At 44.2% G+C, this 14,375-nt stretch overlaps 1 protein-coding gene across 1 annotated transcript in view; it reads right to left on the bottom strand.

Annotated features, from left to right (window-relative positions):
- Positions 1–14,375, bottom strand: part of ARAP2 (ArfGAP with RhoGAP domain, ankyrin repeat and PH domain 2) — a 1,093,539-nt gene that overhangs the window by 252,055 nt on the left and 827,109 nt on the right. Inside the window, exon 26 of the mRNA XM_069202133.1 lies at positions 10,042–10,159. Within this exon, the coding sequence (XP_069058234.1) occupies positions 10,042–10,159 (118 nt within the window). The remainder of the gene's footprint in view (positions 1–10,041; positions 10,160–14,375) is intronic.

The following is a 14,375-nucleotide window of genomic DNA, read 5'->3' as shown; positions in this document are numbered from 1 at the left end:
GGTTTACATCTCTTTATGGACTTGTGTCAAGACAGACAAAGAACATGCATCACGCTCATGACCAAAAAATGTGAAAGGTTTCATGTAGTCAGGCATACCCAAAGCTGGAGCCTTGCACAGACTCTCTCTCAATTAAGTGAATACTTGCATTCCAGCCTTGTCTAACACTATGGGATCAGTGACTTCCTTATGAGTCAGCTGCTACAATGGTCTTGAAATGACTGAAAAAATTGGAATCCAATTGTGACAGTAGCCTACCATCCCTAAAAATATCCTGACGTCTCTCTTGCTCTCTCTCTCTGTGGTCGGGGGATATATTTGCAATATGGTTGTTACCCTTTCTCTGGATATCTTTCTCGATCCCATCTCAATCTGGTGACCCAAGTATTTCACTTCTTTCTGACAGTATTGCAGGTTAAGCAGAGACACTTTATGACCATTCTTTCCCAAATGATTCAGTAAGGCAATCATGTCATAATTACACTCGTCTCTGGTTTTGGATGCAATCAGCAACTCATCAATGTACTGTACCAAAGTCGATTGGAAAGGTAACTCCAACGACTCCAAATTCTTCTTCAAGATCTGATTGAATATGGAAGGTGATTCTGAAAGCCCTTGAGGAATTCTGCACCAACAGTAAACTTGGTCAAAAACTTGAAACAAAAGAGAAATTGGCTGTCCTCATGAAGAGGCGCAGAAACAAAGGCTTGTGACAAATCAATGACAGTGAAACATTCATCATCACATGGAATCTGAAACATTATCACAGCTGGATTTGGTACCACGGGACAACATTTGACCACAACCTCATTTATTTTGCTGAAATCTTGGACAATTCGAACTTTCCCACAGGGCTTTTGGAAACCCATTATCGGTGAATTACATGGGCTGCTCAATACTTCCTTCAAAGCCTCTTGTTTCACAAAGTCTGCAATTATCTGGACACCCTTCAAAGGGCTTCTTGTGGCATGTGGTACTGGGGAATTTGAGGAAAAACTGCATTCGGCTTACAACAACTTTAACTGGCTCAACTCCCTTTATCAGTCCCATCTCTTTTCCTGTCAGATCCCACTCCTTCTCCGTAACCATTCCCTCCAAATCAGGATGAAGCTCCTGTACTGTGAACATTGGGAAAAATTCAATCAGAGGATAGTTCACATTTGTAGTTTTGCATTCGGTGTCGGGGGCTGGATCATCTTCATCACTATTCGTCTGATTCTCAATTCAATCATTTGAACAAGTAATCGAACATCTTGTTTTACACACAAGTCTCTTCCCAGTAGGAATACTGGACTTGAATCACAGACTACGAATCTTTCTAATCCCTGAAAGTTACCAATTTTAACATGAACCAGTTCTGTAATCAGGTTGGTCAAATACTGATTCGCTACTCCTTCAATCTGAACTGTTTTACCTGAAAGGGGCAACTTCTGCACTTCTCACTGTAGAGCGTGTATCTCCAGTGTCAACCAATAATGAAACTCTAACCCATAACCTTTACCTTCACATAGGGACCTTTCTGATCTACTTTTAAGGAAGTTGCAAGCACACATCGCTCCTCATCTGAACTGTCTCTCATCCAATAATTTTTTATTTCATTGTCACTGTGTAACGGGAATTGGTGCACTGTGTTATTACTTTGGTTAAGCCTCTGACTTGTGACCTGTTGAGAAAGCATTGGTTGCTGCTGCTCCATTGGGACTTGAGGTATCTTAATTTGCTGTTTAGGTACCATTGGAACCTGCTGCTGCACCGGTTGCAAGTGTGTTATTTGTACAGGTGGCATTTGCACATGCTGCATGGGTTGAACATTTTGCACTTGAATCACATTATTTTGAAACTTTGGGTTAGGACCTCTCACTCTCAGCCCTCTCATGTTCTGGAATGAATTGATGTCATTACTTTGCAGAACAACACCTTCCTGCACCATCATCAGGCCCGTTTCCAGTGTCTGACGGCTCCGCAAACCTGACAAGACAATAACTTTTTCTTTCCCTGCACATCATTCTGAACCAATACAGTACCCGAATCTGGACCGCGATTCCCATTACCTCCGAGACCTCTACGTTTCATCTGGGGCTGAAACATCATGTTTCCCTGTTACAGCTGTGGTAACTGTTGTGGAAAATTCCCTTGCAGGCCTGTTTGAGCAGCTTTAATCTGCATCACCATCACCTTCTCTTTCAGCTTCCTTTGCTTCAACTCAATTTCATCACTTCAGTACTTTGCATACTGCAACACCTCATCAATCAGCTTTGCTTGCCAGCAAATCAAACAACTCTTAATCATCTGACTAATTTCAGGTCTCAACCCTTCCACAAATCTGAACACAAAATGAATCATGTCCTTCGCCTCAATTGTCTCTGTACCACTGTAATGCTTGAACGCTTGCAACAATCTCTCATAATACATATGTATCGACTTTTGCTTCCTGAGCTGTCCTGTCAATCCTCTGCCAATCAATATTCTTGGGCGAAATTCTCATTTTCAAAAATTCAATCACCTTGTAGTAATATTTCATTACCTCAGGAGAAAATGCACCAGTATTTTTGTCTCTCTCTGGTTTGCTTATTGGCCATTCTACACTCCTCATACATTCTATCCACAGATCCGCTTGAACCACTATCTCTAGTAATGTGTTCAAGTCTTCCCACAGGCACTTTGCAAGTTTCACAAACCTGTCTGTCTGCTGGTACCACTCCACTGGCTTCTCTCTCAATTTTGGATAATCATTTGTAAATGATAAAATGTCACTTCTGATCCAAGGGACATGAATAGAATTCCCTCCTGGAACCTCTCTCATTGGTAAAATCTTCACTGGATCTTGACCTTGCTGCACATTTGCAGTCAGCTTCACAGAATCCCTTTTTCTCTTTTATTTACCCATCTGCCTTCCCATTTGTCTAATGCTCCCTAGGTCTGGGCACTTTGAAGCAATTCCTTACGGTGTGCCTTCATTCCGGCACTTCTCATGAGTTCAAATTTTTAAGTCTCAAAATCTAATATGTAACTCCTTTTCAAATGCTTTGTTTTCTCTATTTCTATGCCATACTTCTCTGCCAAGTCTGCTAGTTTCTTATACACATTGCTCACGTCCCTTGTAATCTTCGGGCACAAATATCTCAACTCAGCTTCTGTGTAGGATTCTAACCTGTTCATACCCACAGTTCCCTCAACGAGTTCACCCGCTTCTATGATTAGCCTACCATAATTCAAACATTCCTCTCCCTTAGGAGCACTCTGTGGGGTATTCATATTTTCTAACCATTCAGTCAACTGCTGAGTGTCAATCCTTGTATTCCGAATAGACTAAGATCCAACAGTGATCTTGATCTGTCAAAAGTCTGTCCCACAAGAGAGACTACTCAAGCAGTGTCGTTATGTGCTCCTCTTATTACATTCTGTGTCATGACACCCTGTTCACATATACTAGGTTTCTTTTGTGCAAAGAGGGGTACCGCTGGATAAACAGTAATAGGTAATGAGATAGCATCTGCGGTTGTTCCGGTACTTAAGTTCTGTGGGAAAGTAACTCCCATGTTCTGATTCAGTCATAACTGACTATGTCCCTGTTACTGAAGTGAATCTTGGCATTACCTGCGGCTGCACCTGGGGCAGTAAAAGTGGAGTTGGTTCAGTCTGAACCAACATTGGTCTAGGGAAAACCTGTTCTGTAGGCACCATTAAATTTGAAGTTGTTTCCATAATGGCCACATCAGGGTAAATTATCTGAACCTGTGGTGGCTGCACCTGAGTTTGCACTACAGTGGTAGTAAGCACGTTAACACCACTCTGCATCGTATTCTGTGTCAGGCTAGCATTAGCCTGCACTGGACTCGCTATCCCATTAACCTGTGTCGGAGCTGTCGGATCAGCACTGGTGAATAGACCACTCTCATGTTCTGCATATGGTGGTGGGCGATTTCTCAAAAACGTAAATTAAAATCATCATCTTCTGATTCGTCCTCCCCTGTTGAGGACTTCCTAGCCTCCCTACTTTCAGATGGTCTTCTGTTAGTTTTTCTAGTAGCTTTCCTACCTTCTTTCTCAATGTCCTGAGTAATTGCTGGAAACAACTTAATTCTGTGTAAAGTCTCCGTTCTCCAAACTCTCTGAGCACTATCCCACCTAGCCTCTGTTAAAGTCTTTTCTGCCTTTCTCATTCTCTTTTCGATTTTCTGTTGCTGTCTGGCTACTAGTTCCCAAATCACTAGTGCCTCAAACTGTGCTGGTCTCGGAAGGGGCTTTGATACTTATAGCACCATCCTTAAATGCTCTAAAACCCTTAAACTGAACATCCCATTTGCAGGAAATGCTAAGTTCCCATACTTGTGTGTCACTTTGAACCATTGCTTTAGCCAAAGACATGGCACAACACCCTTCTCTTCCATTACAATGTTAGCGGTGTACCTTCTGGCGGTGTAGCTTCACCTATACTTGCTGTAATGTACGTATCTCCCCTTAAAACACTCTTTAAAGCTTTGAAAAAATTCATTTTTTGACCTTTTTGTTATTCAAAATCAAATTAAGAAGTGACTTTTAATCCCAGAATTCTCTACCCCTACTTTCTCAAACAGTTGCCTCTCACGGATGGCTGCCAATCTGTGCGCGACCCTTCTCACTAACTGACCTATCCCAGTGCTGCTCCAATGACGTCACACTCACATGTACTGTGGCTGACAAAGTCTTGCGGCTTGTCCTCCCAAACTTTGATCCACACAAAACTAATGCAAAATTGCGAGCACTAATCAAAACCAAAAAACAAATCTGCTGGTTTACTACAGGAAAGCTAACACTATCGCTTCAGAAACTTTACGGATTTTTCACAGATGACTCTTCCCGCACTTACAGCTACTCCTTCTTTCCCAGTCTCCCAGATAAGCAACAAAAATTTGCCCCGCAAATTTTACTCTGAACTGATCAATGGGTCTGTCCTGGTGCACATAGGACTCGCCAGATCTCATTTGAAAATTTCCTTCACTCACTTTGACTCATACTCTGACTTGGCGATCACGCCCGATCGACCTATTAAACCAGACAAATTACAACATAAAACCAAGTGTCTCATACACTTTTCAATATACTACGGAGTCTTAGACCACGCAGGGTCTGTACATCAACGACCACGTGGACAATTTTTGAGCACAAAGCACCTTCCCTACTTCTCTTCTCTCACACTGCGGAGTACGCACACTCCTTCTACAACCTCATTTGGAATATGCAAACTCCCTAAACCCTCACAAACATCACAATTCACCTGCGATTTGCATAAGCTGCGCGAGAGCAACCTACTTCATTGACACTGTCACTAGAACGCCGAGAACATCCTCAAACAACCTCAAACAACCATTGGCAGGCTCAAAGATTCTGGGAAAGTCATTTCTGGACTTAGGGAAACATTTTCTCTCCAATTAACATCATTGAAAAATAAAGTCCAAATCTCTATAATAATGAACTCTCAAAAGATCAAATCAATCAAGCTACTACCATCTCCGTTGATCTTTATGTCTTCCTGCTACCACCTCTGGGACCATCAATTCTACTACTACCTCTTTTAATACATGCTATTCAATCCAGATGTCTATGCTACCATCTCTGGAAACACCGATGACTGGCTCTTAGGGAGATGAACCATCAGACTCTGCTATCTTCTCTGTCAGTATCTGTTACTCTGTGACGGACATCTATGGTAAACTCTTAAGGAGACAAACCATCACCTCTGCTACCATCACTGTTAGCGCGTCTGACCTTAATGAGATATTGCTATCTGCTGTAGTGTGTTTGGAAGGAGATGTTATATGAGTGATCCAACCGGCAGGATTTCTAAAGCTAATCCTAGACTGCAAGTAGGCCAATTAAATATTGTGCAGGGCCTCAATGAATTGTGCTGTATTACAGGCCAACTGACGGACTTACCCTTACTGAAAAGGAGGAGCTCATTGCAAGTGTAATGTTGCAGGCCCGATTCTGGCCTGAAACGGGTCAGAGGACTTTTGCTTGGTGCGGACGGACGCAGATAGGCTTGCCTTAGGCACGCCTTTGGCATGCCAGTGGGGCATCCAGTGCCTGGACATGTTGTATAAGGTTTTAAGTAGCCCCCACACAATAACGGGACTTGGCAGGGGGTGTGGCTTGCATGCACAGTAGCGTATCAGGCATTAAGTGATTGGCCAAAATAAAGGTCAAACTGGGGTCCAGCAATGCCTGTAGTCAGAAGCAGGCTCCAGTGCACCTGAAAACTACTGGCAACTAAGAACAGGCTAAAAAAAAAATCAGTCAGAACACAAACCCATAAAATGAATAAAACTGAAGGAATCAGGCCTTTGTGTAGCATTCAAAGATGACAGGGAGCTAGGCAACTCTCAATAAAATGACAGAACACGCTGCCTACAAGTAAAGCAAAGGGTAGGTGAGTGAGTCTTCAGTCACAGTGCAGTAGGTTGTTGTAATATTTATGGCACCAGATGGGAGTTTATTTGGTCGGTGTTTAGTCTTTGAGTATTTCTATTGGGAACTCCACATATTTAGCACTGTACAGTGGCAATGCTTTTACAAATGGGTTGCACTGTGTCTCTTTGTTCCTCTGCTATGCGTCAGTACTGTACAGTTCTGTTTCCATGTTAGTGTAGTGAAGGGCTGCCACTGCCCCTTTGCTACCAACCTAGCATCCTTATTTAAAAAATAAAAAACAACATAAACCTTTTCTATCTACCCACAACCTTTAGACCTGGATAGTTAGGTCCACAGGCTATGCTCTGTTTCAGTTTTGATTCTTTCCTTTCTTTCTTATTAGATGAGTTTCCTCCAGACAGTGCAAATCTGGATGTTTTCTGTCTGTTGCCCTTACAAGTTCCAGGGCACTTCTGAATAAGCTGTATGTATTTTACAAAAGGCTTCAATTGATCAATCAAGAATGTTACTAAGTTTTGGTAATGCACTGCCTGGAAGATACTCAATCTAACCGCAGGTTCACTTTGTGAGTCTCCCAAAGGGACCCAGAAACTAATGCTATAGCTCCTGTGCACCTGCAAGTGTCGCCATTGGCCTCTATCACGACCCCTCCCCAACCCAAGACATTATAAAATGGTGCAGCATATGATGCCACTACTCCAAACTGACAATTGGTTGTCTCTTATTTTCCACTCCCCTGATGCAGAGCGTGGCTGCTGGTAATGTGCTAAAATTAACTTGAGAATGTATTATTCCCAAAAGTCCACTCCAGAAAACAGGGAGGGAGGTGGGTGGAGATGAATCTATTGTTAGATAGAATATGTAACATAAAGAGCATCACTGATGGCAAGTAATGTATTCTTCTGATAGATACTTCTACCCACAGATTCCTCACCTTATTAATCAGAACCAAAGCAATGTCCCCTCTAAGGAGGTTTGTCTGAAGAGTGGCTTTACACAAGAAAACCTTGCAAGCCTGAGCGGGTAAAATTACCATCTTAGTTGGTCTTAGAACTGTCAGCCTTAGGGTAGTATTTTGCCAAATATTTTTTGCCTCCCTTATCCATTTTTCTGATCTGGTTTTTACTGGCCTTAGTACTCCACCACATTACATGTACCCAGGGCCTGGAAATGAAATGTTACAAGTGGGCCTGCAGCACTTATTGTGCAACCCTCTTAACTAGCTCTTTAAATATGTCTCAGGTCTGCCATTGCAGCCTGAGTGCAGTTTTAAGCTTCCATTTCAACCTGACAAAATACATCTTTTTCCAAGCCTAAAACCTTCCTTTTTAATACATATGTTACACCCCAGGGTAGGCCCTGGACAGCCCAGAGGATAGGGTGCGGTGTACTTCAAAAGTTGGACATGTACTTTTAAGCTTTCCATTCCTCGGTACTAAAAATCTCTTAAATTCCTTTTTCAATGCTTCAAGGGCTACCTCTACTATAGGATAACATTGGAGTTATCTTATTTACATTTAATAATCTAACTTCCAAATGGGAACAGATACCAGTTCATGTTTGGTGTATTTGGAATTGTAATGAATAATCCACTCTTACGGTAAAGTTGGCTTTTAAATTAGAACCCCATAATGACTCCTAGAGCTAGTTAGTTGGCCTTCTGATCTACAGCCTGAAAGACGCAACATGCTTCCAAAAACCTTACACCTGGACCCTGCCATATGCAAGTCATCCCTGCCACGTTCTGGACCCTTGAAGTGGGCTTAAGGTGTTCATGCGGTCCCTGTGAATCCAGCAGAATGGACTCTTTTCCTCTGCTCTGTGGTGCAACCTCGAGAAGAACTGACGCATTGCTGCTGCTGCTGCTGCACAGATAAACCGTCGCAAAGAGCCCCATTGCAGCCCAACGGGACTATCTCTGCTTTATGCATCCTTGGCATAAGCCCTCACAGACCTTGTCAACAGCAACCCCCATGATGACACCGGACTCCGCATCACAGCCTCACAGCAACTTGGACTCGACACATCGTCGTAACTGCGCAATACATCCTTGATGTCGAACTTCACATTGCAAGCCGTCATTGACATGATCCTTGAAGATGATGCAGGGCATTGAATTGCACCCTTGCCGCACCGCACCGCAGAACCAGTGCATTGCTTCGGCTGCACAACGCATATTCAATGTGGATACTCACAACAATCCGCCAACCAGGTATTTTGTTCAGTGGGCCTAACTTGGTCCCTGGAGCCAGTCCACGCTTCATCTTGGTTGGCCTAAACTTGTGACTCTGTCCTGGTCTGGTGCTACCAGACATCCACAGATGGCACTTTGTGCTTTTTGGCTCTATCTTCACTAAAATCTTTTAAATTGCTTATTTCAAGTTCTACTGATTGGATTTTCTTTGTTTTAGTCTTGTTTTATTTATTTAAAATAACTATTTTTCTAACTTGGTGTGGGACCTTTAGTCCACACACAGGCTGCAATGGCATTCCTGTGACATATAGACATGTTGAAAGTGCTACTCAATTTGGGGTCACAATCAGTGCATTTAATTTACAAGCCCTGGGCATTGTTAGTGCCCATTTAATAGGGACATACAAGTAAATTAAATATGCCAATTTGGTATACACCAGTCTTATTTTTTAAGGACAGAACACAAGCCTCTTGGCATTGGTTAGTCGTGTTAATGTGCGCAGAGTCCTAAGGCCAGCAAAAATGAATTCAGCAAAACAGAAGGTCTGAAGGCAAAAAGTTAGGGGGAAACCTTTTAAGGATGCCAGGTCAAACACCTGCCGCTACATTCTTCTCTACAACAGCAAACCCTGTTTGTCAGGACGTCTCAGATTGGGTATCTGGCCTGGTGGAGCCCTTGTCAGCTACAGCCTGCAACTTTGTCCCACTGGAGATTTATTTCAAACTTCTAATAAAGTGACAAATTCCAAATGTAGAAATCTTCACAATGACTTCAGCCACCAGCTCCCTGATGGTGACACCTCTTCATTGGTCACTGCTGGCTTCCTTGCCCTACTGAAATTTACCTTCTCAGATTTTTTTTCCAAAATGTCTTCTAAGTCTGAAGGTAAGCTGAGAACAGGCCCAATCCAACCTGTGTAGCTGAGAATGCACCATCACAGTCAGTCTTATCCTTTGAGTTTGTCTGGCTCTTACTCAACCAGATACCCATGATTGATCTTTTAGGTGCTATTTTTCTCCTAAAACTTTAAAAATTCACAACTCTGGTAAAACTGATTGGATATTTGTCGTTTTGATGTCAAATAATTTATTAAAATTCAATTGGTGTGGGAGTTTTCTTGGGTTGTGCTTTGACTAGATCACTGGTTGTGTGCTGCATAAAAACTTAACAAAGTGCCTGTAAATTAAGCTTAACAGTTTTTGCGCTAATCTATCAGGATTAAGGAGGATTAAGCACAGGTTAATTGAGTGACTTTGTGGTTCACCCCGAAAAGAACTGTGGATGTTTCCACCTAGCTCAACCAATAACCTGATTTCTTAAAGATACAGAACCCTCCGAGGTAAAAAAAAAACAAGCATCAACGTTTGGAACTGTCATGGGTTCTTCATACCTAAAATCTATATATGTTTAACAGTAAATCATTGTATTTACTCACCAAGTTCTCCATTATTAATCACTTCAAAAGTTGCCCAGATATCGTATGTGTCTGGCGTTATTTTCTTTAACCGCAGAACAGTTTTAGTTAATTCATCAGCTTCCATTGTGGGGGACACCTGCACATAACATTTTATTATTATTTATTACTTTAAAAAACATGCACTTTCAGTAGCACCAGAGTGCTGGAGAAAGGGTAGGTGATAAGAATGGATGAATTTCTTTTACAGTAGTTTGAAAGAAAGTTTATAACAGTACTGCATTTGACCAATTCCAAACAAATATTCAGACTGAACAAGGTCTCTGTTATTTAAAGAGTGTAAGGAGATGTTTTATTGATCATACTTTTTCATGTACATTGAGGTTTTTCTTGGGTGTATGTAGTGAAATGTGTGCTTTGACCACTGACTCCGTGTTGCACCACTTTGGATATGGCTTAGGTGTCCAGTGTTCACCAGTTACAGACTCCATTTTGTATCCAGTTTAGCCTTAGCTTCATTCTGCCTATTGACTTTATCTTAGCATTAGACACTGCCATGTTAAAAGCTGCAAGTGATTTTCTACGTTGTACAATGTGCTCTGTCTTGTTTTCATTCACCAAGGGCTTTGGCTGATAAGAATGTACTCAGACGGCCGAGAACGGCCATGCTTTGACTTGACGTCTTGGGATTGTGGCAATGTCCCAACATGTTATTTTCAAAGCTGGCCTAAAGTAAATAGCATTTTATGAATAATAAACTTCTGCAGGGATAGGGAAGTCTGGAAATTCTCTTGTTTGTTTAAGTATAAGAGGCCGAGACCAGATGGACCGGGGACATAGCAGGTCTCAGGCACATTCAGGACGCTGAAGTGTGCCATCCTTCCTGTGAGGATAATTGATCTCTCTCTCCTCGATGATTCTGGGAACTGGTGATCTGTTGCTGATAGGAAGGAAATGAAGGAGTTGGCCCTTGCCTCATGGTGAGGCATTCTTTTTAATTCATTATTTGCTTTGCATTATAATATAGATACATATATTTAATGTGTATATTGCTGTGGAGAATCATTGATGTATGTTTTAATTTCATTGCTGTGACCACTTTTTAAAGGTGTGCTTTCAACATGCTAAACTCCATTGAGGGACCTTGCATAGTGAAATAATAAATGTCTTCTTTGGACTAAGAAGCACATTCCAGAGATTTTTGTCAGTGCATGAGTATTTCAGCTCGGTCATTAGTGAAAAGCAAAACAGTGTATCAATGTTTCACAGCATGATGAGGCAGGATTGGTTATACAGAGTGCAAGAAAGGAACACCAGTACATGACAGGGGAGGACTGCTTTTAGGGTTCAAGTTTAGAACGATCATTAGCTCATCCAGCCTGAAACACTATGTAAGTGAACAGCACAAAATATTTTGTGGGTCGCTTATATGGTGTGGTACTGTGGAGTACTAATGCTCCTACATACTGTGCCATAAAGTGTTAAAGTAGGAGGCATCTCAGGGTCTCTAACAAATGCACCTATCTAAGCCCCTTTGAATAATGCATGTTGTTTCATTAATGTAACAGTATTTTCCCTGCCATAGTGAGTCAACACTGCTGAGTAGTGGCTCCTTTTCCAAAAACTTGGTAATGTGACTTTCTCGAACTTCTTTATTCTTGAGGTTTAACCAAATAAACTAAGTATATTTCCTTGGTATAACTTTGAGGTGAAATTATTGAAACATCTATCTTGGGTCCACATTTTATGTGCCTTCTTAAAGATATTACCAAGATGGCCGCCAGGAAGGCCGCACCTCCTGGAGCTCCGGAGGGATGGGATTACAATCTGTGAAAATCCTTGGCTTTCCCTCAGGCACTCCCGGCAGCCGCCACATCGATAAGAACAGCGACAAGGCGCCCGTCAGGAATAGACATCTCAAAATTTAAGGTCACTTGGAGAAGGACAATGAAGTACTCCTCATAGGTCCCCCGTCTCCATGTTATCAGGAAGCAGACCCTACCTGTACGGAATTGCAGCCGGCTCCAGGCAACAGGACTTGCCCGAATCTCACCCCAGACTCCAGCTGCCTGCCTGCCGCCCAGCCGTACTTCTGCTCCTGGATCTGGAGCCCAGCCGTGGTTCGGACTCCTGGAACTGGAGCCCCATCGATGAGGTGAGAGCCTCCGCTCCCTCTCCTCCCTCCGGGCAGGAGGGCAGACATCCATGCTGGATTACTCGCCTGCCAGCCGCCGGAATACTTGCCTGCCTGCTGCCGAGCCATGGTCTGGACTCCTGGTTATGAAGCCCTTGAAAGGTGAGAGCCTCCACTCCCTCGCCTTCCTCCTGGGCTGGAGGGCAGCTATTCTCAGACGCTCTCTAGTCTGAGTAAACGGGCTCGGGCCCCCCTCTTCCACATGTTTTTTGGTTGGGGGCTGCTCCCTGCCCCTTCCAGTCAGAGCACTTGGCGGTCGTGCAACGGCTGTTCCCCACCCACCACTCCCCCTTGATCGGAGTGCGGACAGATGCTGAGGCGGTTTGGAGAGGCACTCTTTCCGGCCTTGACCTTTTCCTGCCCGCACCTTGCTCTTCGGGGGCCTTCCCGGCTGCCTCGGTGCCTCGGGGAAGCATGCTCTTCTCTGCACTCCTTTCACTTGGGGCTGCCCTGCCTCTGGGGACATGCTCCTCCCCTGGGCTCACAACGGAGTGGGTGGAGGTCAGTTTAGTTTTGGTCCTCCCCCGGCCCGCTACTCGCGGACCCCAAGTCACTTGCTGGGAGAGCGCCTTCCTCCGCTCACCATTGCCAGAGGGCGCCCTCCCACACAGGATGGTCCGTGTCCCCACACAACTCGCCTCTCAAGTCAGACCCAGATTCCTCCACTACCCCCCCTCACGTAACAGTTCTCCCTGACCTCATGCCCTTGTGTGATTCCTCCTGAGGGATGGTGGGCCCTTGAGCATCTGCCCCCACTCCAGACTGAAACCTACTTGCACACGTTTCTCCACTCTCCCCCGGAGTCCACCATTTTGGCCCCCTCTGTGATCCCATGCTGGCGACCATTTTGATCCCAAAGTGAGCACTGACACTATAGTAGGACTTTCAATTAATCTTTAACTGACAATCAACACAATAGTAGGACCATCCAATCCTAAACTAGCAGCAACACCAAGGTAGGACTAACATAACCCAGAGCAACCACCCCTCCCGACCCCCTCGATCACTAAAAACCTAAACTCCGAGCTTTCGAATCCATATTCCCTACATTAAAGTCAGCCATCTTGCAACCTCAATCCCCCCCAACACACAAGCCCCCCCTAAGATCCCCAACCCCATAGAACTACACTCTACCCCACGACCAAAGCCCCCTCCAACACTACCCCCAGAACCCCCTCCTCTCCTACAGACATTCTCTACAACCTGAGCGACTCACTCATCGCCACCAACCCCTCTCCCCCTGACCTAGCCCCCAACTCCGTATACCCAACACCCATCAATCCCAACATCCTTAAAGGCTCTCTAGCCTACATCACCACAATCCGCTCGCACAAAACCACCTCTCTCCCCGAACCTATCCAAGATTCCCCCAGCACAGTCCCCTCTCCCAACACCCCTCTCCTACCTCCCATAAACAGACAAGACTCAACTAATCGGAGACACACATGTTCCGCCCACTTCCTATGTCGCCTCTAACGTACCCCCTGATACAAATCCCAACTACTCTACTACTGTCTCCTCCCACATACCACCCATGGATCCAGAGAACAATCAGAAACAGTTGCATCAGACCTCACACAATAAGAACCACATCACCCACACCCCCCTCCAACTCCACTCTCACATCTAAAATTAACGAACGGCTCATCAACCTTGAATCCCAACTCGAAATCATCATACAGGACAGCAACATGATAGCGAGGAGCCTCAACCTGCTGCTGCACCCCCGACCCTGGCACACACTCCACCACCCGACATAACCACCCCCCAGAGTCTTGACTGGCCCTCCAGGCCCTACTACCTCAAAGCCCTAAGGCCAAAAAGAACTAATGCTCCATTGTCAAACAATGAAGAAGTAAAAATCGCCTAATCCTACAACTTGCTCTTACCCATACCAAACCCCCCCCATCCAACATCCAGGTCACCACAGGTCTAGGCCGACATCTCATACCTCCAACCTCACCCAGACCTCCAGCTCACCTCGTCAACATCCCCCTGATCCCTTCCATTCCAGACCCCGAGGTCTATCAGCATACAAACAGTATGCTCATTAACTGCAGATCGTCAGTCAAACATACTGTGGATCTAGCAGATGCCATCCTTAATCACAACATTGACATTGCCTTCATCAGAGAAACTTGGCTGACTAAACGCACTCAAC

The sequence above is a fragment of the Pleurodeles waltl genome, chromosome 1_2, assembly GCF_031143425.1.
Source record: "Pleurodeles waltl isolate 20211129_DDA chromosome 1_2, aPleWal1.hap1.20221129, whole genome shotgun sequence".
Lineage (NCBI taxonomy): Eukaryota > Metazoa > Chordata > Amphibia > Caudata > Salamandridae > Pleurodeles > Pleurodeles waltl.
Note: the sequence above shows the minus strand (reverse complement) of the source record. Positions and strands in the feature narration are given on the sequence as shown.